Source organism: Drosophila serrata, unplaced genomic scaffold (genome assembly GCF_035046125.1).
Source record: "Drosophila serrata isolate PLE 108 unplaced genomic scaffold, ASM3504612v1 contig_276, whole genome shotgun sequence".
In the NCBI taxonomy this organism is placed as follows: domain Eukaryota; kingdom Metazoa; phylum Arthropoda; class Insecta; order Diptera; family Drosophilidae; genus Drosophila; species Drosophila serrata.
This window is the reverse complement of record NW_028257174.1, coordinates 5,950,866-5,972,899: the sequence shown is the minus strand read 5'-3', so window position 1 is coordinate 5,972,899 and position 22,034 is coordinate 5,950,866. Positions and strand designations below refer to the sequence as shown.

General features: G+C 52.8%; 6 protein-coding genes, 2 long non-coding RNA genes and 2 pseudogenes across 15 annotated transcripts; 4 read left to right on the top strand and 6 right to left on the bottom strand.

Annotated features, from left to right (window-relative positions):
* The first annotated feature begins 82 nt into the window (after positions 1-82).
* Positions 83-1,753, top strand: LOC147643253 (uncharacterized). The gene is made up of 4 exons (XM_086835216.1): positions 83-109; positions 444-523; positions 588-1,610; positions 1,669-1,753. The coding sequence occupies exons 1-3, from the start codon at positions 83-85 to the stop codon at positions 979-981; spliced, it is 501 nt and encodes a 166-aa protein (XP_086691342.1). The 3' UTR covers positions 982-1,610; positions 1,669-1,753.
* LOC147643252 (uncharacterized) lies at positions 1,154-1,975 on the top strand. The gene is made up of 2 exons (XR_015272351.1): positions 1,154-1,754; positions 1,821-1,975. It is a non-coding gene; the product is annotated as an uncharacterized LOC147643252 (long non-coding RNA).
* LOC147643250 (uncharacterized) lies at positions 1,975-5,879 on the top strand (annotated as a pseudogene). Its single transcript, XR_015272207.1, has 5 exons — positions 1,975-2,097; positions 2,300-2,839; positions 4,169-5,188; positions 5,252-5,375; positions 5,442-5,879. The product of XR_015272207.1 is annotated as an uncharacterized LOC147643250 (transcript).
* LOC147643251 (uncharacterized) lies at positions 3,166-3,844 on the top strand. Of its 2 annotated transcripts, XR_015272350.1 has the most exons (3): positions 3,166-3,479; positions 3,538-3,623; positions 3,690-3,844. It is a non-coding gene; the product is annotated as an uncharacterized LOC147643251 (long non-coding RNA). The 2 variants fall into 2 exon arrangements; XR_015272348.1 differs by having other exon boundaries at positions 3,311-3,623.
* Positions 5,880-6,351: 472 nt separating the features above from the next.
* Positions 6,352-7,908, bottom strand: LOC147643249 (uncharacterized; annotated as a pseudogene). The gene is made up of 4 exons (XR_015272206.1): positions 7,786-7,908; positions 7,038-7,583; positions 6,851-6,974; positions 6,352-6,784 (listed from the first exon to the last, which is right to left on the bottom strand). The product of XR_015272206.1 is annotated as an uncharacterized LOC147643249 (transcript).
* Positions 7,908-11,221, bottom strand: LOC147643248 (uncharacterized). Its single transcript, XM_086835215.1, has 5 exons — positions 11,079-11,221; positions 10,865-10,986; positions 10,628-10,760; positions 8,129-8,214; positions 7,908-8,062 (listed from the first exon to the last, which is right to left on the bottom strand). Exons 1-5 carry the CDS (start codon positions 11,219-11,221, stop codon positions 7,926-7,928), a joined length of 621 nt encoding a protein of 206 aa, XP_086691341.1. The 3' UTR covers positions 7,908-7,925.
* Positions 11,222-11,703: 482 nt separating this feature from the next.
* On the bottom strand, positions 11,704-13,178 carry LOC110180651 (uncharacterized). 2 transcript variants are annotated; one of them, XR_015272336.1, is made up of 4 exons: positions 12,993-13,178; positions 12,804-12,930; positions 12,532-12,737; positions 11,713-12,459 (listed from the first exon to the last, which is right to left on the bottom strand). XR_015272336.1 is itself a non-coding variant. In XM_086835793.1 (3 exons), exon 3 carries the CDS (start codon positions 12,151-12,153, stop codon positions 11,719-11,721), a length of 435 nt encoding a protein of 144 aa, XP_086691919.1. In that variant the 5' UTR covers positions 12,154-12,459; positions 12,532-12,737; positions 12,804-12,933; the 3' UTR covers positions 11,704-11,718. The 2 variants fall into 2 exon arrangements, 1 of the variants encoding a protein (XP_086691919.1); XM_086835793.1 differs by lacking the exon at positions 12,993-13,178 and having other exon boundaries at positions 11,704-12,459; positions 12,804-12,933.
* Positions 13,179-14,061: 883 nt separating this feature from the next.
* Positions 14,062-15,498, bottom strand: LOC147643247 (uncharacterized). 2 transcript variants are annotated; one of them, XR_015272338.1, is made up of 4 exons: positions 15,358-15,498; positions 15,169-15,295; positions 14,897-15,102; positions 14,078-14,824 (listed from the first exon to the last, which is right to left on the bottom strand). XR_015272338.1 is itself a non-coding variant. In XM_086835795.1 (3 exons), the coding sequence occupies exon 3, from the start codon at positions 14,516-14,518 to the stop codon at positions 14,084-14,086; it is 435 nt and encodes a 144-aa protein (XP_086691921.1). In that variant the 5' UTR covers positions 14,519-14,824; positions 14,897-15,102; positions 15,169-15,298; the 3' UTR covers positions 14,062-14,083. The 2 variants fall into 2 exon arrangements, 1 of the variants encoding a protein (XP_086691921.1); XM_086835795.1 differs by lacking the exon at positions 15,358-15,498 and having other exon boundaries at positions 14,062-14,824; positions 15,169-15,298.
* Positions 15,499-16,431: 933 nt separating this feature from the next.
* On the bottom strand, positions 16,432-18,256 carry LOC147643246 (uncharacterized). 2 transcript variants are annotated; one of them, XR_015272337.1, is made up of 4 exons: positions 17,723-17,863; positions 17,534-17,660; positions 17,262-17,467; positions 16,439-17,189 (listed from the first exon to the last, which is right to left on the bottom strand). XR_015272337.1 is itself a non-coding variant. In XM_086835794.1 (3 exons), the coding sequence occupies exon 3, from the start codon at positions 16,881-16,883 to the stop codon at positions 16,449-16,451; it is 435 nt and encodes a 144-aa protein (XP_086691920.1). In that variant the 5' UTR covers positions 16,884-17,189; positions 17,262-17,467; positions 17,534-18,256; the 3' UTR covers positions 16,432-16,448. The 2 variants fall into 2 exon arrangements, 1 of the variants encoding a protein (XP_086691920.1); XM_086835794.1 differs by having other exon boundaries at positions 16,432-17,189; positions 17,534-18,256.
* A 540-nt stretch (positions 18,257-18,796) lies between these two features.
* LOC147643245 (uncharacterized) lies at positions 18,797-21,444 on the bottom strand. 2 transcript variants are annotated; one of them, XM_086835790.1, is made up of 3 exons: positions 19,899-20,208; positions 19,627-19,832; positions 18,797-19,554 (listed from the first exon to the last, which is right to left on the bottom strand). In XM_086835790.1, exon 3 carries the CDS (start codon positions 19,246-19,248, stop codon positions 18,814-18,816), a length of 435 nt encoding a protein of 144 aa, XP_086691916.1. In that variant the 5' UTR covers positions 19,249-19,554; positions 19,627-19,832; positions 19,899-20,208; the 3' UTR covers positions 18,797-18,813. The 2 variants fall into 2 exon arrangements, with proteins under 2 accessions (XP_086691916.1, XP_086691917.1); XM_086835791.1 differs by lacking the exon at positions 18,797-19,554 and adding an exon at positions 20,975-21,444 and having other exon boundaries at positions 19,678-19,832; positions 19,899-20,914.
* Positions 21,445-22,034: the final 590 nt, after the last annotated feature.

Below are 22,034 nucleotides of genomic sequence, written 5' to 3'. Positions count from 1 at the left end.
CGTGCTAGTCACAGCCCAGCTGGCGGCAGTGCAGACCACTACTCTCCTGCTGCCCATTGATGAGCTCTCCAATACACCCTCGATGGCCTCTAGCGTGAACAGCGCTAAGGTGAAGTTCCTCGATGATTCGCATTCGGATGACTCTGGCAACTCGGCCTCCTCCCAGAGCAACAACAACGTCCAAGCCAAGCAGCAGCAGCCGCTCAAGCTGACCGTGGTCACCCGCAAGGAACAGCGTTACATTGGACCCAACTGCTCCAACATGACACCGGAGCCGCCGCTGCAGACCAGAACCATTTCCATGCCGCAGCTGAGCGGCCTGCCCTACCAAGGGCGTAATTCAGCGGCTTATAGCCTCCCATGGCAAGCTGGTGACACCCAATATTCCCCTGCGGGACTCGGAGGGCACGCCTTTGCGTCGAGGCTATGTGCCCGTCTAGCAGAATCTCCAGCGGGAGCTTCAGGACCTCAAGTCGCGCGAGACGGGCAGGCAGAACACACTGAAGGCTTCGCTGGACAAGCTGTGAGTACAAGACAAGGCTTTCAAGAATCGTCCTCTTATCATCTTACGTTTTTTACGTTTCCAGCCAACTCAGCACAGACGAGGCCGATGCGGACGACGATGACGATGAGGACTCTGAGGTGGAGCACTGCTTTGTTTTCGGCTATGGTGAATGCACTCAAAAGCAGCTACAGGATCGGGATAAGCTGGATCATGTCCAGGGCGTGCTAGTCACAGCCCGGCCGGCGGCAGTGCAGACCACTACTCTCCTGCTGCCCATTGATGAGCTATCCAACACACCTTCGCTGGCTTCTAGCGTGAACAGCGCCAAGCAGGAGAGCCTCGATGACCAGCATTCGGATGACTGCCATCTCGGCCTCCTCGCAGAGCAACACAACTGCTACAACATGACACCGGAGCCACCGCAGCAGAAGCTTAGTTACCAGGACCATTTCGGTGGCCTGCCCCAGAAGCGTTAGTTTGCCTTAGGTGGTGCCTCTAGCAAGGGCATGATGCAGCGGGTTATTGCCTTCCATGGCAAGCTTGTGACGATGACGATGAGGACTCTGAAGTGGAGCACTGCTTTGTTTTGGGCTATGGTGAATGCACTCAAAAGCAGCTACAGGATCGGGATAAGCTGGATCATGTTCAGGGCGTGCTAGTCACAGCCCGGCCGGCGGCAGTGCAGACCACTACTCTCCTGCTGCCCATTGATGAGCTATCCAAAACACCCTCGCTGGCCTCTAGCGTCAAGCGCCAAGCAGGAGAGCCTCGATGGCCAGCATTCGGATGACTGCCATCTCGGCCTCCTCGCAGAGCAACACAACTGCTACAACATGACACCGGAGCCACCGCAGCAGAAGCTTAGTTACCAGGACCATTTCGGTGGCCTGCCCCAGAAGCGTTAGTTTGCCTTAGGTGGTGCCTCTAGCAAGGGCATGATGCATCGGGTTATTGCCTTCCATGGCAAGCTTGTGACACCCAATATTCTCCTGCCGCCGCCTCGCCATTGGGCAACATCACCAGCTCCGGGACCAATCAGAATGGAAGTCAGAACAGCAACAGCATCAGGCAGACAACACTGAAGGCATCTCTGGACAAGCTGCGAGTACAGGACAAGGCTTTTAAGAATCGTACTCTTATCATCTTAAATTTTTCCTCTCCAGCCAACTCAGCACTCTGAGGTGGAGCACTGCTATGGATCCGGAAAACTGCGCAATGCCCAGTCGACCCAGGAGTTGGATAGAAATGGGCAAGTGTTAGATAACCTACTTAAAGAAGTTTGATTCTCATTGAATTTTCATTCTTATATCAACAGCAACGAACCGGAGATCGTACGCCAATGGAGCCATCAATGGCAGCATTAATGGGATGCGTCCGGCCAAGTCGCTGGCCCAGCTGTGTGATCTGTCACCCAAGGAGGCGCCCTCATCGCGAGACCTCATTACCCAGTGAGAGCCTGATCAAGAAAAATGCAAAGCCAGGACGGTTATCAAGGCGGCCATATCGCTGCTTGTAAAGAAGGTGAGACCATATCCATTATTACAAGCTTTTTCAAGTGTGGCCAACTCATGTTTCGCTACTTTTACATCGAAGTGTGACCGCTTTGACTTTTAGCTGGTTGCCTGCAGCCATGTGCAACAGCGACGATCAGTGACGATGTGCAGCATTGACTATCGATTGCTGAATAACCATACGCAGCTTTGACCATCGATTTCTGGCGTGGAACCATGTGCAGCTTTGACATCCAACGTTTTAGGTTATGGTCAATGGACTCAGAAGCAGACACAGGTTTAGGATAAGCTGGATCATGTCCAGGGCGTGCTAGTCACAGCCCGGCTGGCGGCAGTGCAGACCACTACTCTCCTGCTGCCCATTGATGAGCTCTCCAATACACCCTCGATGGCCTCTAGCGTGAACAGCGCTAAGGTGAAGTTCCTCGATGATTCGCATTCGGATGACTCTGGCAACTCGGCCTCCTCCCAGAGCAACAACAACGTCCAAGCCAAGCAGCAGCAGCCGCTCAAGCTGACCGTGGTCACCCGCAAGGAACAGCGTTACATTGGACCCAACTGCTCCAACATGACACCGGAGCCGCCGCTGCAGACCAGAACCATTTCCATGCCGCAGCTGAGCGGCCTGCCCTACCAAGGGCGTAATTCAGCGGCTTATAGCCTCCCATGGCAAGCTGGTGACACCCAATATTCCCCTGCGGGACTCGGAGGGCACGCCTTTGCGTCGAGGCTATGTGCCCGTCTAGCAGAATCTCCAGCGGGAGCTTCAGGACCTCAAGTCGCGCGAGACGGGCAGGCAGAACACACTGAAGGCTTCGCTGGACAAGCTGTGAGTACAAGACAAGGCTTTCAAGAATCGTCCTCTTATCATCTTACGTTTTTTACGTTTCCAGCCAACTCAGCACAGACGAGGCCGATGCGGACGACGATGACGATGAGGACTCTGAGGTGGAGCACTGCTTTGTTTTCGGCTATGGTGAATGCACTCAAAAGCAGCTACAGGATCGGGATAAGCTGGATCATGTTCAGGGCGTGCTAGTCACAGCCCGGCCGGCGGCAGTGCAGACCACTACTCTCCTGCTGCCCATTGATGAGCTATCCAACACACCCTCGCTGGCCTCTAGCGTGAACAGCGCCAAGCAGGATGACTGCCATCTCGGCCTCCTCGCAGAGCAACACAACTGCTACAACATGACACCGGAGCCACCGCAGCAGAAGCTTAGTTACCAGGACCATTTCGGTGGCCTGCCCCAGAAGCGTTAGTTTGCCTTAGGTGGTGCCTCTAGCAAGGGCATGATGCATCGGGTTATTGCCTTCCATGGCAAGCTTGTGACACCCAATATTCTCCTGCCGCCGCCTCGCCATTGGGCAACATCACCAGCTCCGGGACCAATCAGAATGGAAGTCAGAACAGCAACAGCATCAGGCAGACAACACTGAAGGCATCTCTGGACAAGCTGCGAGTACAGGACAAGGCTTTTAAGAATCGTACTCTTATCATCTTAAATTTTTCCTCTCCAGCCAACTCAGCACTCTGAGGTGGAGCACTGCTATGGATCCGGAAAACTGCGCAATGCCCAGTCGACCCAGGAGTTGGATAGAAATGGGCAAGTGTTAGATAACCTACTTAAAGAAGTTTGATTCTCATTGAATTTTCATTCTTATATCAACAGCAACGAACCGGAGATCGTACGCCAATGGAGCCATCAATGGCAGCATTAATGGGATGCGTCCGGCCAAGTCGCTGGCCCAGCTGTGTGATCTGACACCCAAGAAGGCGCCCTCATCGCGAGACCTCATTACCCAGTGAGAGCCTGATCAAGAAAAATGCAAAGCCAGGACGGTTATCAAGGCGGCCATATCGCTGCTTGTAAAGAAGGTGAGACCATATCCATTATTACAAGATTTTTCAAGTGTGGCCAACTCATGTTTCGCTACTTTTACATCGAAGTGTGACCGCTTTGACTTTTAGCTGGTTGCCTGCAGCCATGTGCAACAGCGACGATCAGTGACGATGTGCAGCATTGACTATCGATTGCTGAATAACCATACGCAGCTTTGACTATCGATTTCTGGCGTGGAACCATGTGCAGCTTTGACATCCAACGTTTTAGGTTATGGTCAATGGACTCAGAAGCAGACACAGGTTTAGGATAAGCTGGATCATGTCCAGGGCGTGCTAGTTACAGCCCGGCTGGCGGCAGTGCAGACCACTACTCTCCTGCTGCCCATTGATGAGCTCTCCAATACACCCTCGATGGCCTCTAGCGTGAACAGCGCTAAGGTGAAGTTCCTCGATGATTCGCATTCGGATGACTCTGGCATCTCGGCTTCCTCCCAGAGCAACAACAACCTCCAAGCCAAGCAGCAGCAGCCGCTCAAGCTGACCGTGGTCACCCGCAAGGAACAGCGTTACATTGGACCCAACTGCTCCAACATGACACCGGAGCCGCCGCTGCAGACCAGAACAATTTCCATGCCGCAGCTGAGCGGCCTGCCCTACCAAGGGCGTGATTCAGCGGCTTATAGCCTCCCATGGCAAGCTGGTGACGATGAGGACTCTGAAGTGGAGCACTGCTTTGTTTTGGGCTATGGTGAATGCACTCAAAAGCAGCTACAGGATCGGGATAAGCTGGATCATGTTCAGGGCGTGCTAGTCACAGCCCGGCCGGCGGCAGTGCAGACCACTACTCTCCTGCTGCCCATTGATGAGCTCTCCAATACACCCTCACTGGCCTCTAGCGTGAACAGCGCCAAGGTGAAGTTCCTCGATGATCCACAGTCGGATGACTCTTGCATCTCGGCCTCCTCGGAGAGCAACAACAACCTCCAAGCCAAGCAGCAGCAGCCACTCAAGCTGACCGTGGTCACCCGCAAGGAACAGCATTACATTGGACCCAACTGCTCCAACATGACACCGGAGCCGCCGCTGCAGATCAGAACCATTTCCATGCCGCAGCTGAGCGGCCTGCCCTACCAAGGGCGTGATTCAGCGGCTTATAGCCTCCCATGGCAAGCTGGTGACACCCAATATTCCCCTGCGGGACTCGGAGGGCACGCCTTTGCGTCGAGGCTATGTGCCCGTCTAGCAGAATCTCCAGCGGGAGCTTCAGGACCTCAAGTCGCGCGAGACGGGCAGGCAGAACACACTGAAGGCTTCGCTGGACAAGCTGTGAGTACAAGACAAGGCTTCCAAGAATCGTCTCTTATCATCTTACGTTTTTTACGTTTCCAGCCAGCTCAGCACAGACGAGGCCGATACGGACGACGATGACGATGAGGACTCTGAGGTGGAGCACTGTTATGGACCCCGGAAATCTGCGCAATGCCCAGTCGACCCAGGAGTTGGATAGAAATGGGCAAGTGTTAGATAACCTACTTAAAGAAGTTTGATTCTCATTGAATTTTCATTCTTATATCAACAGCAACGAACCGGAGATCGTACCCAAGCCCGCTGGCAATAACAGCCTGAATGCAGCCGCCTACATAGCCAATGGAGCCAGCAATGGCAGCATTAAGGGAATGCGTCTGGCCATGTCGCTGGCCCAGCTCAGTGATCTGTAGTCCAAGCAGGCGCCCTCATCGCGAGACCCAATTGCCCAGTGGAAGAGCCTGATCAAGAAGAATGCCGAGAACAGAACGGTTGTTGAGGCGGTAATCTAAGAGGACGAACGGAAGAGGTTAGCAGAGTCGTCTTTCCCTCCGAAAAACAACACATCAATCCACCAAATTATTATTGTAATGTCACTCTTGATACCAATCCTAAGTCCGACTCCCGATTATCTTCTCCACACAAACGAGAGATGCTTATGAACAAATTAATCTAAACGCCTTAAGAACTTCAAATAAAAATATTGAATTTGATTTATTTTCGTTGTTCTTGTTATTTAAAATTGTTCTTGTTGTAAAAGAGTCGTTTGTTGTTCTTGTTGTTGTTGTTGGCAAAATCCGCCTTTCGATTTGGTCGCTTTCAGTACAAAATTTTAAATTTCTGGGTCTGGAGTACCAGGCGAACAGAAATCGCAGAAAGTAGATTCACTTTAGTACAAAAGCTTCAAATTAGAGTTGTCCGTTTAGCTATTTTCTAGCTAGATTTAAGCATTGAGCTTAAAGCTCTACGATCTGCTACAACATAGCTAAACGGACAACTCTAATTTGAAGCTTTTGTACTAAAGTGAATCTACTTTCTGCGATTTCTGTTCGCCTGGTACTCCAGACCCAGAAATTTAAAATTTTGTACTGAAAGCGACCAAATCGAAAGGCGGATTTTGCGAACAACAACAACAACAACAAACGACTCTTTTACAACAAGAACAACGAAAATAAATAAAATTCAATATTTTTATTTGAAGTTTTTAAGGCGTTTAGATTAATTTGTGTATATACACCTCTCGCTTTGTGTGGAGAAGATATTCGGGAGTCGGACTTAGGATTGGTATCAAGAGTGGCCATTACAATAGTAATTTGGTGGATTGATGTGTTGTTTTCCGGAGGGAAAGACGACTCTGCTAACCTCTTCCGTTCGTCCTCTTAGATTACCGCCTCAACAACCGTTCTGCTCTCGGCATTCTTTTTGATCAGGCTTTCCCACTGGGCAATTGGGCCTCGCGATGAGGGCGCCTGCTTGGACTACAGATCACTGAGCTGGGCCAGCGAGATGGCCAGACGCATTCCCTTAATGCTGCCATTGCTGGCTCCATTGGCTATGTAGGCGGCTGCATTCAGGCTGTTATTGCCAGCGGGCTTGGGTACGATCTCCGGTTCGTTGCTGTTGATATAAGAATGAAAATTCAATGAGAATCAAACTTCTTTAAGTAGGTTATCTAACACTTGCCCATTTCTATCCAACTCCTGGGTCGACTGGGCATTGCGCAGATTTCCGGGGTCCATAACAGTGCTCCACCTCAGAGTCCTCATCGTCATCGTCGTCCGTATCGGCCTCGTCTGTGCTGAGCTGGCTGGAAACGTAAAAAACGTAAGATGATAAGAGACGATTCTTGGAAGCCTTGTCTTGTACTCACAGCTTGTCCAGCGAAGCCTTCAGTGTGTTCTGCCTGCCCGTCTCGCGCGACTTGAGGTCCTGAAGCTCCCGCTGGAGATTCTGCTAGACGGGCACATAGCCTCGACGCAAAGGCGTGCCCTCCGAGTCCCGCAGGGGAATATTGGGTGTCACCAGCTTGCCATGGGAGGCTATAAGCCGCTGAATCACGCCCTTGGTAGGGCAGGCCGCTCAGCTGCGGCATGGAAATGGTTCTGATCTGCAGCGGCGGCTCCGGTGTCATGTTGGAGCAGTTGGGTCCAATGTAACGCTGTTCCTTGCGGGTGACCACGGTCAGCTTGAGTGGCTGCTGCTGCTTGGCTTGGAGGTTGTTGTTGCTCTCCGAGGAGGCCGAGATGCAAGAGTCATCCGAATGCGAATCATCGAGGAACTTCACCTTAGCGCTGTTCACGCTAGAGGCCATCGAGGGTGTATTGGAGAGCTCATCAATGGGCAGCAGGAGAGTAGTGGTCTGCACTGCCGCCAGCCGGGCTGTGACTAGCACGCCCTGGACATGATCCAGCTTATCCTAAACCTGTGTCTGCTTCTGAGTCCATTGACCATAACCTAAAACGTTGGATGTCAAAGCTGCACATGGTTCCAGGCCAGAAATCGATGGTCAAAGCTGCGTATGGTTATTCAGCAATCGATAGTCAATGCTGCACATCGTCACTGATCGTCGCTGTTGCACATGGCTGCAGGCAACCAGCTAAAAGTCAAAGCGGTCACACTTCGATGTAAAAGTAGCGAAACATGAGTTGGCCACACTTGAAAAAGCTTGTAATAATGGATATGGTCTCACCTTCTTTACAAGCAGCGATATGGCCGCCTTGATAACCGTCCTGGCTTTGCATTTTTCTTGATCAGGCTCTCACTGGGTAATGAGGTCTCGCGATGAGGGCGCCTTCTTGGGTGTCAGATCACACAGCTGGGCCAGCGACTTGGCCGGACGCATCCCATTAATGCTGCCATTGATGGCTCCATTGGCGTACGATCTCCGGTTCGTTGCTGTTGATATAAGAATGAAAATTCAATGAGAATCAAACTTCTTTAAGTAGGTTATCTAACACTTGCCCATTTCTATCCAACTCCTGGGTCGACTGGGCATTGCGCAGTTTTCCGGATCCATAGCAGTGCTCCACCTCAGAGTGCTGAGTTGGCTGGAGAGGAAAAATTTAAGATGATAAGAGTACGATTCTTAAAAGCCTTGTCCTGTACTCGCAGCTTGTCCAGAGATGCCTTCAGTGTTGTCTGCCTGATGCTGTTGCTGACTTCCATTCTGATTGGTCCCGGAGCTGGTGATGTTGCCCAATGGCGAGGCGGCGGCAGGAGAATATTGGGTGTCACAAGCTTGCCATGGAAGGCAATAACCCGATGCATCATGCCCTTGCTAGAGGCACCACCTAAGGCAAACTAACGCTTCTGGGGCAGGCCACCGAAATGGTCCTGGTAACTAAGCTTCTGCTGCGGTGGCTCCGGTGTCATGTTGTAGCAGTTGTGTTGCTCTGCGAGGAGGCCGAGATGGCAGTCATCCGAATGCTGGTCATCGAGGCTCTCCTGCTTGGCGCTGTTCACGCTAGAGGCCAGCGAGGGTGTGTTGGATAGCTCATCAATGGGCAGCAGGAGAGTAGTGGTCTGCACTGCCGCCGGCCGGGCTGTGACTAGCACGCCCTGAACATGATCCAGCTTATCCCGATCCTGTAGCTGCTTTTGAGTGCATTCACCATAGCCCAAAACAAAGCAGTGCTCCACTTCAGAGTCCTCATCGTCATCGTCACAAGCTTGCCATGGAAGGTAATAACCCGCTGCATCATGCCCTTGCTAGAGGCACCACCTAAGGCAAACTAACGCTTCTGGGGCAGGCCACCGAAATGGTCCTGGTAACTAAGCTTCTGCTGCGGTGGCTCCGGTGTCATGTTGTAGCAGTTGTGTTGCTCTGCGAGGAGGCCGAGATGGCAGTCATCCGAATGCTGGTCATCGAGGCTCTCCTGCTTGGCGCTGTTCACGCTAGAAGCCAGCGAAGGTGTGTTGGATAGCTCATCAATGGGCAGCAGGAGAGTAGTGGTCTGCACTGCCGCCGGCCGGGCTGTGACTAGCACGCCCTGGACATGATCCAGCTTATCCCGATCCTGTAGCTGCTTTTGAGTGCATTCACCATAGCCGAAAACAAAGCAGTGCTCCACCTCAGAGTCCTCATCGTCCGCATCGGCCTCGTCTGTGCTGAGCTGGCTGGAAACGTAAAAAACGTAAGATGATAAGAGGACGATTCTTGAAAGCCTTGTCTTGTACTCACAGCTTATCCAGCGAAGCCTTCAGTGTGTTCTGCCAGCCCGTCTCGCGCGACTTGAGGTCCTGAAACTCCCGCTGGATCTTCCGCTAGATGAGCACATAGCCTCGACGCAAAGGCCTGCCCTCCGAGTCCCGCAGGGGAATATTGGGTGTCACCAGCTTGCCATGGGAGGCTATAAGCCGCTGAATCACGCCCTTGGTAGAGCAGGCCGCTCAGCTGCGGCATGGAAATGGTTCTGGTCTGCAGCGGCGGCTCCGGTGTCATGTTGGAGAAGTTGGGTCCAATGTAACGCTGTTCCTTGCGGGTGACCACGGTCAGCTTGAGCGGCTGCTGCTGCTTGGCTTGGAGGTTGTTGTTGCTCTGCGAGGAGGCCGAGATGCCAGAGTCATCCGACTGTGGATCATCGAGGAACTTCACCTTGGCGCTGTTCACGCTAGAGGCCAGCGAGGGTGTGTTGGATAGCTCATCAATGGGCAGCAGGAGAGTAGTGGTCTGCACTGCCGCCGGCCGGGCTGTGACTAGCACGCCCTGGACATGATCCAGCTTATCCTAAACCTGTGTCTGCTTCTGAGTCCATTGACCATAACCTAAAACGTTGGATGTCAAAGCTGCACATGGTTCCATGCCAGAAATCGATAGTCAAAGCTGCGTATGGTTATTCAGCAATCGATAGTCAATGCTGCACATCGTCACTGATCGTCGCTGTTGCACATGGCTGCAGGCAACCAGCTAAAAGTCAAAGCGGTCACACTTCGATGTAAAAGTAGCGAAACATGAGTTGGCCACACTTGAAAAAGCTTGTAATAATGGATATGGTCTCACCTTCTTTACAAGCAGCGATATGGCCGCCTTGATAACCGTCCTGGCTTTGCATTTTTCTTGATCAGGCTCTCACTGGGTAATGAGGTCTCGCGATGAGGGCGCCTCCTTGGGTGACAGATCACACAGCTGAGCCAGCGACTTGGCCGGACGCATCCCATTAATGCTGCCATTGATGGCTCCATTGGCGTACGATCTTCGGTTCGTTGCTGTTGATATAAGAATGAAAATTCAATGAGAATCAAACTTCTTTAAGTAGGTTATCTAACACTTGCCCATTTCTATCCAACTCCTGGGTCGACTGGGCATTGCGCAGTTTTCCGGGGTCCATAACAGTGCTCTACCTCAGAGTCCTCATCGTCATCGTCGTCCGCATCGGCCTCGTCGTCTGTGCTGAGTTGGCTGGAGAGGAAAAACGTAAGATGATAAGAGTACGATTCTTGAAAGTCTTGTCTTGTACTCACAGCTTGTCCAGCGAAGCCTTCAGTGTTGTCTGCCTGATGCTGTTGCTGTTCTGACTTCCATTCTGATTAGTCCCGGAGCTGGTGATGTTGCCCAATGGCGAGGCGGCGGCAGGAGAATATTGGGTGTCACAAGCTTGCCATGGAAGGCAATAACCCGATGCATCATGCCCTTGCTAGAGGCACCACCTAAGGCAAACTAACGCTTCTGGGGCAGGCCACCGAAATGGTCCTGGTAACTAAGCTTCTGCTGCGGTGGCTCCGATGTCATGTTGTAGCAGTTGTGTTGCTCTGCGAGGAGGCCGAGATGGCAGTCATCCGAATGCTGGTCATCGAGGCTCTCCTGCTTGGCGCTGTTCACGCTAGAGGCCAGCGAGGGTGTGTTGGATAGCTCATCAATGGGCAGCAGGAGAGTAGTGGTCTGCACTGCCGCCGGCCGGGCTGTGACTAGCACGCCCTGAACATGATCCAGCTTATCCCGATCCTGTAGCTGCTTTTGAGTGCATTCACCATAGCCCAAAACAAAGCAGTGCTCCACTTCAGAGTCCTCATCGTCATCGTCACAAGCTTGCCATGGAAGGCAATAACCCGCTGCATCATGCCCTTGCTAGAGGCACCACCTAAGGCAAACTAACGCTTCTGGGGCAGGCCACCGAAATGGTCCTGGTAACTAAGCTTCTGCTGCGGTGGCTCCGGTGTCATGTTGTAGCAGTTGTGTTGCTCTGCGAGGAGGCCGAGATGGCAGTCATCCGAATGCTGGTCATCGAGGCTCTCCTGCTTGGCGCTGTTCACGCTAGAAGCCAGCGAAGGTGTGTTGGATAGCTCATCAATGGGCAGCAGGAGAGTAGTGGTCTGCACTGCCGCCGGCCGGGCTGTGACTAGCACGCCCTGGACATGATCCAGCTTATCCCGATCCTGTAGCTGCTTTTGAGTGCATTCACCATAGCCGAAAACAAAGCAGTGCTCCACCCCAGAGTCCTCATCGTCATCGTCGTCCGCATCGGCCTCGTCTGTGCTGAGCTGGCTGGAAACGTACAAAACGTAAGATGATAAGAGGACGATTCTTGAAAGCCTTGTCTTGTACTCACAGCTTGTCAAGCAAAGCCTTCAGTGTGTTCTGCCTGCCCGTCTCGCGCGACTTGAGGTCCTGAAGCTCCCGCTGGATCTTCTGCTAGACGGGCACATAGCCTCGACGCAAAGGCCTGCCCTCCGAGTCCCGCAGGGGAATATTGGGTGTCACCAGCTTGCCATGGGAGGCTATAAGCCGCTGAATCACGCCCTTGGTAGGGCAGGCCGCTCAGCTGCGGCATGGAAATGGTTCTGGTCTGCAGCGGCGGCTCCGGTGTCATGTTGGAGCAGTTGGGTCCAATGTAACGCTGTTCCTTGCGGGTGACCACGGTCAGCTTGAGCGGCTGCTGCTGCTTGGCTTGGAGGTTGTTGTTGCTCTGGGAGGAAGCCGAGATGCCAGAGTCATCCGAATGCGAATCATCGAGGAACTTCACCTTAGCGCTGTTCACGCTAGAGGCCATCCAGGGTGTATTGGAGAGCTCATCAATGGGCAGCAGGAGAGTAGTGGTCTGCACTGCCGCCGGCCGGGCTGTGACTAGCACGCCCTGGACATGATCCAGCTTATCCTAAACCTGTGTCTGCTTCTGAGTCCATTGACCATAACCTAAAACGTTGGATGTCAAAGCTGCACATGGTTCCACGCCAGAAATCGATAGTCAAAGCTGCGTATGGTTATTCAGCAATCGATAGTCAATGCTGCACATCGTCACTGATCGTCGCTGTTGCACATGGCTGCAGGCAACCAGCTAAAAGTCAAAGCGGTCACACTTCGATGTAAAAGTAGCGAAACATGAGTTGGCCACACTTGAAAAAGCTTGTAATAATGGATATGGTCTCACCTTCTTTACAAGCAGCGATATGGCCGCCTTGATAATCGTCCTGGCTTTGCATTTTTCTTGATCAGGCTCTCACTGGGTAATGAGGTCTCGCGATGAGGGCGCCTCCTTGGGTGACAGATCACACAGCTGGGCCAGCGACTTGGCCGGACGCATCCCATTAATGCTGCCATTGATGGCTCCATTGGCGTACGATCTCCGGTTCGTTGCTGTTGATATAAGAATGAAAATTCAATGAGAATCAAACTTCTTTAAGTAGGTTATCTAACACTTGCCCATTTCTATCCAACTCCTGGGTCGACTGGGCATTGCGCAGTTTTCCGGGGTCCATAACAGTGCTCTACCTCAGAGTCCTCATCGTCATCGTCGTCCGCATCGGCCTCGTCGTCTGTGCTGAGTTGGCTGGAGAGGAAAAACGTAAGATGATAAGAGGACGATTCTTGAAAGTCTTGTCTTGTACTCACAGCTTGTCCAGCGAAGCCTTCAGTGTTGTCTGCCTGATGCTGTTGCTGTTCTGACTTCCATTCTGATTAGTCCCGGAGCTGGTGATGTTGCCCAATGGCGAGGCGGCGGCAGGAGAATATTGGGTGTCACAAGCTTGCCATGGAAGGCAATAACCCGATGCATCATGCCCTTGCTAGAGGCACCACCTAAGGCAAACTAACGCTTCTGGGGCAGGCCACCGAAATGGTCCTGGTAACTAAGCTTCTGCTGCGGTGGCTCCGATGTCATGTTGTAGCAGTTGTGTTGCTCTGCGAGGAGGCCGAGATGGCAGTCATCCGAATGCTGGTCATCGAGGCTCTCCTGCTTGGCGCTGTTCACGCTAGAAGCCAGCGAAGGTGTGTTGGATAGCTCATCAATGGGCAGCAGGAGAGTAGTGGTCTGCACTGCCGCCGGCCGGGCTGTGACTAGCACGCCCTGAACATGATCCAGCTTATCCCGATCCTGTAGCTGCTTTTGAGTGCATTCACCATAGCCCAAAACAAAGCAGTGCTCCACTTCAGAGTCCTCATCGTCATCGTCACAAGCTTGCCATGGAAGGCAATAACCCGCTGCATCATGCCCTTGCTAGAGGCACCACCTAAGGCAAACTAACGCTTCTGGGGCAGGCCACCGAAATGGTCCTGGTAACTAAGCTTCTGCTGCGGTGGCTCCGGTGTCATGTTGTAGCAGTTGTGTTGCTCTGCGAGGAGGCCGAGATGGCAGTCATCCGAATGCTGGTCATCGAGGCTCTCCTGCTTGGCGCTGTTCACGCTAGAAGCCAGCGAAGGTGTGTTGGATAGCTCATCAATGGGCAGCAGGAGAGTAGTGGTCTGCACTGCCGCCGGCCGGGCTGTGACTAGCACGCCCTGGACATGATCCAGCTTATCCCGATCCTGTAGCTGCTTTTGAGTGCATTCACCATAGCCGAAAACAAAGCAGTGCTCCACCCCAGAGTCCTCATCGTCATCGTCGTCCGCATCGGCCTCGTCTGTGCTGAGCTGGCTGGAAACGTACAAAACGTAAGATGATAAGAGGACGATTCTTGAAAGCCTTGTCTTGTACTCACAGCTTGTCAAGCAAAGCCTTCAGTGTGTTCTGCCTGCCCGTCTCGCGCGACTTGAGGTCCTGAAGCTCCCGCTGGATCTTCTGCTAGACGGGCACATAGCCTCGACGCAAAGGCCTGCCCTCCGAGTCCCGCAGGGGAATATTGGGTGTCACCAGCTTGCCATGGGAGGCTATAAGCCGCTGAATCACGCCCTTGGTAGGGCAGGCCGCTCAGCTGCGGCATGGAAATGGTTCTGGTCTGCAGCGGCGGCTCCGGTGTCATGTTGGAGCAGTTGGGTCCAATGTAACGCTGTTCCTTGCGGGTGACCACGGTCAGCTTGAGCGGCTGCTGCTGCTTGGCTTGGAGGTTGTTGTTGCTCTGGGAGGAAGCCGAGATGCCAGAGTCATCCGAATGCGAATCATCGAGGAACTTCACCTTAGCGCTGTTCACGCTAGAGGCCATCCAGGGTGTATTGGAGAGCTCATCAATGGGCAGCAGGAGAGTAGTGGTCTGCACTGCCGCCGGCCGGGCTGTGACTAGCACGCCCTGGACATGATCCAGCTTATCCTAAACCTGTGTCTGCTTCTGAGTCCATTGACCATAACCTAAAACGTTGGATGTCAAAGCTGCACATGGTTCCACGCCAGAAATCGATAGTCAAAGCTGCGTATGGTTATTCAGCAATCGATAGTCAATGCTGCACATCGTCACTGATCGTCGCTGTTGCATATGGCTGCAGGCAACCAGCTAAAAGTCAAAGCGGTCACACTTCGATGTAAAAGTAGCGAAACATGAGTTGGCCACACTTGAAAAAGCTTGTAATAATGGATATGGTCTCACCTTCTTTACAAGCAGCGATATGGCCGCCTTGATAATCGTCCTGGCTTTGCATTTTTCTTGATCAGGCTCTCACTGGGTAATGAGGTCTCGCGATGAGGGCGCCTCCTTGGGTGACAGATCACACAGCTGGGCCAGCGACTTGGCCGGACGCATCCCATTAATGCTGCCATTGATGGCTCCATTGGCGTACGATCTCCGGTTCGTTGCTGTTGATATAAGAATGAAAATTCAATGAGAATCAAACTTCTTTAAGTAGGTTATCTAACACTTGCCCATTTCTATCCAACTCCTGGGTCGACTGGGCATTGCGCAGTTTTCCGGGGTCCATAACAGTGCTCTACCTCAGAGTCCTCATCGTCATCGTCGTCCGCATCGGCCTCGTCGTCTGTGCTGAGTTGGCTGGAGAGGAAAAACGTAAGATGATAAGAGGACGATTCTTGAAAGTCTTGTCTTGTACTCACAGCTTGTCCAGCGAAGCCTTCAGTGTTGTCTGCCTGATGCTGTTGCTGTTCTGACTTCCATTCTGATTAGTCCCGGAGCTGGTGATGTTGCCCAATGGCGAGGCGGCGGCAGGAGAATATTGGGTGTCACAAGCTTGCCATGGAAGGCAATAACCCGATGCATCATGCCCTTGCTAGAGGCACCACCTAAGGCAAACTAACGCTTCTGGGGCAGGCCACCGAAATGGTCCTGGTAACTAAGCTTCTGCTGCGGTGGCTCCGATGTCATGTTGTAGCAGTTGTGTTGCTCTGCGAGGAGGCCGAGATGGCAGTCATCCGAATGCTGGTCATCGAGGCTCTCCTGCTTGGCGCTGTTCACGCTAGAGGCCAGCGAGGGTGTGTTGGATAGCTCATCAATGGGCAGCAGGAGAGTAGTGGTCTGCACTGCCGCCGGCCGGGCTGTGACTAGCACGCCCTGAACATGATCCAGCTTATCCCGATCCTGTAGCTGCTTTTGAGTGCATTCACCATAGCCCAAAACAAAGCAGTGCTCCACTTCAGAGTCCTCATCGTCATCGTCACAAGCTTGCCATGGAAGGCAATAACCCGCTGCATCATGCCCTTGCTAGAGGCACCACCTAAGGCAAACTAACGCTTCTGGGGCAGGCCACCGAAATGGTCCTGGTAACTAAGCTTCTGCTGCGGTGGCTCCGGTGTCATGTTGTAGCAGTTGTGTTGCTCTGCGAGGAGGCCGAGATGGCAGTCATCCGAATGCTGGTCATCGAGGCTCTCCTGCTTGGCGCTGTTCACGCTAGAAGCCAGCGAAGGTGTGTTGGATAGCTCATCAATGGGCAGCAGGAGAGTAGTGGTCTGCACTGCCGCCGGCCGGGCTGTGACTAGCACGCCCTGGACATGATCCAGCTTATCCCGATCCTGTAGCTGCTTTTGAGTGCATTCACCATAGCCGAAAACAAAGCAGTGCTCCACCCCAGAGTCCTCATCGTCATCGTCGTCCGCATCGGCCTCGTCTGTGCTGAGCTGGCTGGAAACGTACAAAACGTAAGATGATAAGAGGACGATTCTTGAAAGCCTTGTCTTGTACTCACAGCTTGTCAAGCAAAGCCTTCAGTGTGTTCTGCCTGCCCGTCTCGCGCGACTTGAGGTCCTGAAGTTCCCGCTGGATCTTCTGCTAGACGGGCACATAGCCTCGACGCAAAGGCCTGCCCTCCGAGTCCCGCAGGGGAATATTGGGTGTCACCAGCTTGCCATGGGAGGCTATAAGCCGCTGAATCACGCCCTTGGTAGGGCAGGCCGCTCAGCTGCGGCATGGAAATGGTTCTGGTCTGCAGCGGCGGCTCCGGTGTCATGTTGGAGCAGTTGGGTCCAATGTAACGCTGTTCCTTGCGGGTGACCACGGTCAGCTTGAGCGGCTGCTGCTGCTTGGCTTGGAGGTTGTTGTTGCTCTGGGAGGAAGCCGAGATGCCAGAGTCATCCGAATGCGAATCATCGAGGAACTTCACCTTAGCGCTGTTCACGCTAGAGGCCATCCAGGGTGTATTGGAGAGCTCATCAATGGGCAGCAGGAGAGTAGTGGTCTGCACTGCCGCCGGCCGGGCTGTGACTAGCACGCCCTGGACATGATCCAGCTTATCCTAAACCTGTGTCTGCTTCTGAGTCCATTGACCATAACCTAAAACGTTGGATGTCAAAGCTGCACATGGTTCCACGCCAGAAATCGATAGTCAAAGCTGCGTATGGTTATTCAGCAATCGATAGTCAATGCTGCACATCGTCACTGATCGTCGCTGTTGCATATGGCTGCAGGCAACCAGCTAAAAGTCAAAGCGGTCACACTTCGATGTAAAAGTAGCGAAACATGAGTTGGCCACACTTGAAAAAGCTTGTAATAATGGATATGGTCTCACCTTCTTTACAAGCAGCGATATGGCCGCCTTGATAATCGTCCTGGCTTTGCATTTTTCTTGATCAGGCTCTCACTGGGTAATGAGGTCTCGCGATGAGGGCGCCTCCTTGGGTGACAGATCACACAGCTGGGCCAGCGACTTGGCCGGACGCATCCCATTAATGCTGCCATTGATGGCTCCATTGGCGTACGATCTCCGGTTCGTTGCTGTTGATATAAGAATGAAAATTCAATGAGAATCAAACTTCTTTAAGTAGGTTATCTAACACTTGCCCATTTCTATCCAACTCCTGGGTCGACTGGGCATTGCGCAGTTTTCCGGGGTCCATAACAGTGCTCTACCTCAGAGTCCTCATCGTCATCGTCGTCCGCATCGGCCTCGTCGTCTGTGCTGAGTTGGCTGGAGAGGAAAAACGTAAGATGATAAGAGGACGATTCTTGAAAGTCTTGTCTTGTACTCACAGCTTGTCCAGCGAAGCCTTCAGTGTTGTCTGCCTGATGCTGTTGCTGTTCTGACTTCCATTCTGATTAGTCCCGGAGCTGGTGATGTTGCCCAATGGCGAGGCGGCGGCAGGAGAATATTGGGTGTCACAAGCTTGCCATGGAAGGCAATAACCCGATGCATCATGCCCTTGCTAGAGGCACCACCTAAGGCAAACTAACGCTTCTGGGGCAGGCCACCGAAATGGTCCTGGTAACTAAGCTTCTGCTGCGGTGGCTCCGATGTCATGTTGTAGCAGTTGTGTTGCTCTGCGAGGAGGCCGAGATGGCAGTCATCCGAATGCTGGTCATCGAGGCTCTCCTGCTTGGCGCTGTTCACGCTAGAGGCCAGCGAGGGTGTGTTGGATAGCTCATCAATGGGCAGCAGGAGAGTAGTGGTCTGCACTGCCGCCGGCCGGGCTGTGACTAGCACGCCCTGAACATGATCCAGCTTATCCCGATCCTGTAGCTGCTTTTGAGTGCATTCACCATAGCCCAAAACAAAGCAGTGCTCCACTTCAGAGTCCTCATCGTCATCGTCACAAGCTTGCCATGGAAGGCAATAACCCGATGCATCATGCCCTTGCTAGAGGCACCACCTAAGGCAAACTAACGCTTCTGGGGCAGGCCACCGAAATGGTCCTGGTAACTAAGCTTCTGCTGCGGTGGCTCCGATGTCATGTTGTAGCAGTTGTGTTGCTCTGCGAGGAGGCCGAGATGGCAGTCATCCGAATGCTGGTCATCGAGGCTCTCCTGCTTGGCGCTGTTCACGCTAGAGGCCAGCGAGGGTGTGTTGGATAGCTCATCAATGGGCAGCAGGAGAGTAGTGGTCTGCACTGCCGCCGGCCGGGCTGTGACTAGCACGCCCTGAACATGATCCAGCTTATCCCGATCCTGTAGCTGCTTTTGAGTGCATTCACCATAGCCCAAAACAAAGCAGTGCTCCACCCCAGAGTCCTCATCGTCATCGTCGTCCGCATCGGCCTCGTCTGTGCTGAGCTGGCTGGAAACGTACAAAACGTAAGATGATAAGAGGACGATTCTTGAAAGCCTTGTCTTGTACTCACAGCTTGTCAAGCAAAGCCTTCAGTGTGTTCTGCCTGCCCGTCTCGCGCGACTTGAGGTCCTGAAGCTCCCGCTGGATCTTCTGCTAGACGGGCACATAGCCTCGACGCAAAGGCCTGCCCTCCGAGTCCCGCAGGGGAATATTGGGTGTCACCAGCTTGCCATGGGAGGCTATAAGCCGCTGAATCACGCCCTTGGTAGGGCAGGCCGCTCAGCTGCGGCATGGAAATGGTTCTGGTCTGCAGCGGCGGCTCCGGTGTCATGTTGGAGCAGTTGGGTCCAATGTAACGCTGTTCCTTGCGGGTGACCACGGTCAGCTTGAGCGGCTGCTGCTGCTTGGCTTGGAGGTTGTTGTTGCTCTGGGAGGAAGCCGAGATGCCAGAGTCATCCGAATGCGAATCATCGAGGAACTTCACCTTAGCGCTGTTCACGCTAGAGGCCATCGAGGGTGTATTGGAGAGCTCATCAATGGGCAGCAGGAGAGTAGTGGTCTGCACTGCCGCCGGCCGGGCTGTGACTAGCACGCCCTGGACATGATCCAGCTTATCCTAAACCTGTGTCTGCTTCTGAGTCCATTGACCATAACCTAAAACGTTGGATGTCAAAGCTGCACATGGTTCCACGCCAGAAATCGATAGTCAAAGCTGCGTATGGTTATTCAGCAATCGATAGTCAATGCTGCACATCGTCACTGATCGTCGCTGTTGCACATGGCTGCAGGCAACCAGCTAAAAGTCAAAGCGGTCACACTTCGATGTAAAAGTAGCGAAACATGAGTTGGCCACACTTGAAAAAGCTTGTAATAATGGATATGGTCTCACCTTCTTTACAAGCAGCGATATGGCCGCCTTGATAACCGTCCTGGCTTTGCATTTTTCTTGATCAGGTTCTCACTGGGTAATGAGGTCTCGCGATGAGGGCGCCTCCTTGGGTGTCAGATCACACAGCTGGGCCAGCGACTTGGCCGGACGCATCCCATTAATGCTGCCATTGATGGCTCCATTGGCGTACGATCTCCGGTTCGTTGCTGTTGATATAAGAATGAAAATTCAATGAGAATCAAACTTCTTTAAGTAGGTTATCTAACACTTGCCCATTTCTATCCAACTCCTGGGTGGACTAAGCATTGCGCAGTTTTCCGGATCCATAGCAGTGCTCCACCTCAGAATGCTGAGTTGGCTGGAGAGGAAAAATTTAAGATGATAAGAGTACGAATCTTAAAAGCCTTGTCCTGTACTCACAGCTTGTTCAGCGAAGCCTTCAGTGTTGTCTGCCTGTTAATCCTGCGCAGGGGCTTCAGGTCATCTCGCGCGACTTGAGGTCCTGTAGCTCCCGCTGGATCTTCTGCTCGACGGGCACATAGCCTCGACGCAACGGCCTGCCCTCCGAGTCCCGCTCGATGGCTGCCGGTGATAGGGTGACCGTGGTAATGCCCGTTGGCGAGTTGCCGTTCTCCAGAAAGGCCAACGTCGTGCGTGTGTTCAGCTTTAGGGTGTTGCTGTTGTTGTTGTTGCTCTGACTTCCATTTTGATTGGTTCTGGAGCTGGTGATGTTGCCTAATGGAGAGGCGGGCGGCATGGAACTGATGGAAGGACCAACTTGCCATGGGAGGCTATAAACCGCTGCATCACGACCTTGGTAGTCACAACCTAAGGCAAACTGACGCTTCTGGGGCAGGCCGCCGAAATGGTCCTGGTGATGAGCTTCTGCTGCGGCGGCTCCGGTGTCATGTTGTAGCAGTTGGGTCCAATGTAACGCTGCTCCTGGCGGGTGACCACGGTCAGCTTGAGCGGCTGCTGCTGCAGCTTGGCCTGGAGGTTGTTGTTGCTCTGCGAGGAGGCCGAGATGCCAGAGTCATCCGAATGCTGGCTATTTAGGCTCTCCTCTCCTCCTTGGCGCTAGAGGCCAGCAAGGGGTGTGTTGGATAGCTCATCAATGGGCAGCAGGAGCGAAGTGGTCTGCACTGCCGCCGGCCGGACATGATCCAGCTTATCCCGATCCTGTAGCTGCTCCTGAGTGCATTTACCATAACCCAAAACAAAGCAGTGCTCCACCTCAGAGTCCTCATCGTCATCGTCGTCCGCATCGGCCTCGTCTGTGCTGAGCTGGCTGGAAACGTAAAAAACGTAAGATGATAAGAGGACGATTCTTGAAAGTCTTGTCCTGTACTCAGTTTATCCAGCGAAGCCTTCAGTGTGTTCTGCCTGACCGTCTCGCGCGACTTAAGGTCTTGCAGCTCCCGCTGGATCTTCTGCTCAACGGGCACATTGCCTCGACACAACGTCCTGCTCTCCGAGTCCCGCAGGGGAATATTGGGTGTCACCAGCTTGCCATGGGAGGCTATAAACCGTTGAATCACGCCCTTGGTAGGGCAGGCCGCTCAGCTGCGGCAAGGAATTGGTTTTACTGCGGGGGCTCTGGTGTCATGTAGAAGTCCAATGTCCAATGTAACGCTGCTCCTGGAGGGTGACCACGGTCAGCTTGAGCAGCAGCTGCTGCTTGCCTTGGAGGTTATTGTTGCTCTGCGAGGAGGAAGAGAATGTGGATCATCGAGGATCTTCATCTTGGCGCTGTTCACGCTAGAGACCATCGAGGGTGTATTGGAAAGCTCATCAACGGGCAGCAGGAGCGAAGTGGTCTGCACTGCCGCGGGCCGGGCTGTGACCAGCACGACCTGGACATGATCCAGCTTATCCTAAACCTGTGGCTGCTCCTGAGTGCATTCACCATAACCCAAAACGTAGGATGTCAAAGCTGCACGTGGTTGTCTGCCGATATTCACAGCCTTACAGGGTTGTATGCTAGCAGCAAATCGACGCTGCTCCACATGGTTGCATGCCGATAGTCGGAAATGAACTGGTCACACTGCAAAAAAGTTCCCGTAATATAGGGTTGACAAAGTAGCTATTTTCTAGCTAAATTTAAAGCTTTGCTACAATATAGCTAAAGAGACAACTCAAATTTGCAACTCTTGCACGAAAATTAATCTGCTTTCTGCAGTTTCTGTTCGCCTGGTACTCCAGATCCAGAAAATTACAATTTTGTATGACTGACCAAATTGAAAGCTTGTTTTGTCGACAGAAACACAACAATAGGCTTTTTTTTACAGCAACAACAATTGTGAATTTACGACAACAAAAGAAATATTACATTTACAAATTTAACCGCCGAATTTGAATTTAAATAGACAGTCAATTGTTTTTATTAATAGAAATAAGGCAAGCTATCA

Coding starts and splice junctions, on each gene's coding strand:
- LOC147643253 (XM_086835216.1), top strand. CDS start 83: ATGGCCTCTAGCGTGAACAGCGCTAAG. Junction 110..443: donor CTAGCGTGAACAGCGCTAAG/GTGAAGTTCCTC, acceptor CCCGTCTAGCAG/AATCTCCAGCGGGAGCTTCA. Junction 524..587: donor AAGGCTTCGCTGGACAAGCT/GTGAGTACAAGA, acceptor TTACGTTTCCAG/CCAACTCAGCACAGACGAGG.
- LOC147643248 (XM_086835215.1), bottom strand. CDS start 11,221: ATGCAGCGGGTTATTGCCTTCCATGGCAAGCTTGTGACGATGACGATG. Junction 10,987..11,078: donor AGCTGGATCATGTTCAGGGC/GTGCTAGTCACA, acceptor GCTGGCCTCTAG/CGTGAACAGCGCCAAGCAGG. Junction 8,215..10,627: donor AAGGCTTCGCTGGACAAGCT/GTGAGTACAAGA, acceptor TTTCCTCTCCAG/CCAACTCAGCACTCTGAGGT.
- LOC110180651 (XM_086835793.1), bottom strand. CDS start 12,153: ATGGCCTCTAGCGTGAACAGCGCTAAGGTGAAGTTCCTCGATGATTCG.
- LOC147643247 (XM_086835795.1), bottom strand. CDS start 14,518: ATGGCCTCTAGCGTGAACAGCGCTAAGGTGAAGTTCCTCGATGATTCG.
- LOC147643246 (XM_086835794.1), bottom strand. CDS start 16,883: ATGGCCTCTAGCGTGAACAGCGCTAAGGTGAAGTTCCTCGATGATTCG.
- LOC147643245 (XM_086835790.1), bottom strand. CDS start 19,248: ATGGCCTCTAGCGTGAACAGCGCTAAGGTGAAGTTCCTCGATGATTCG.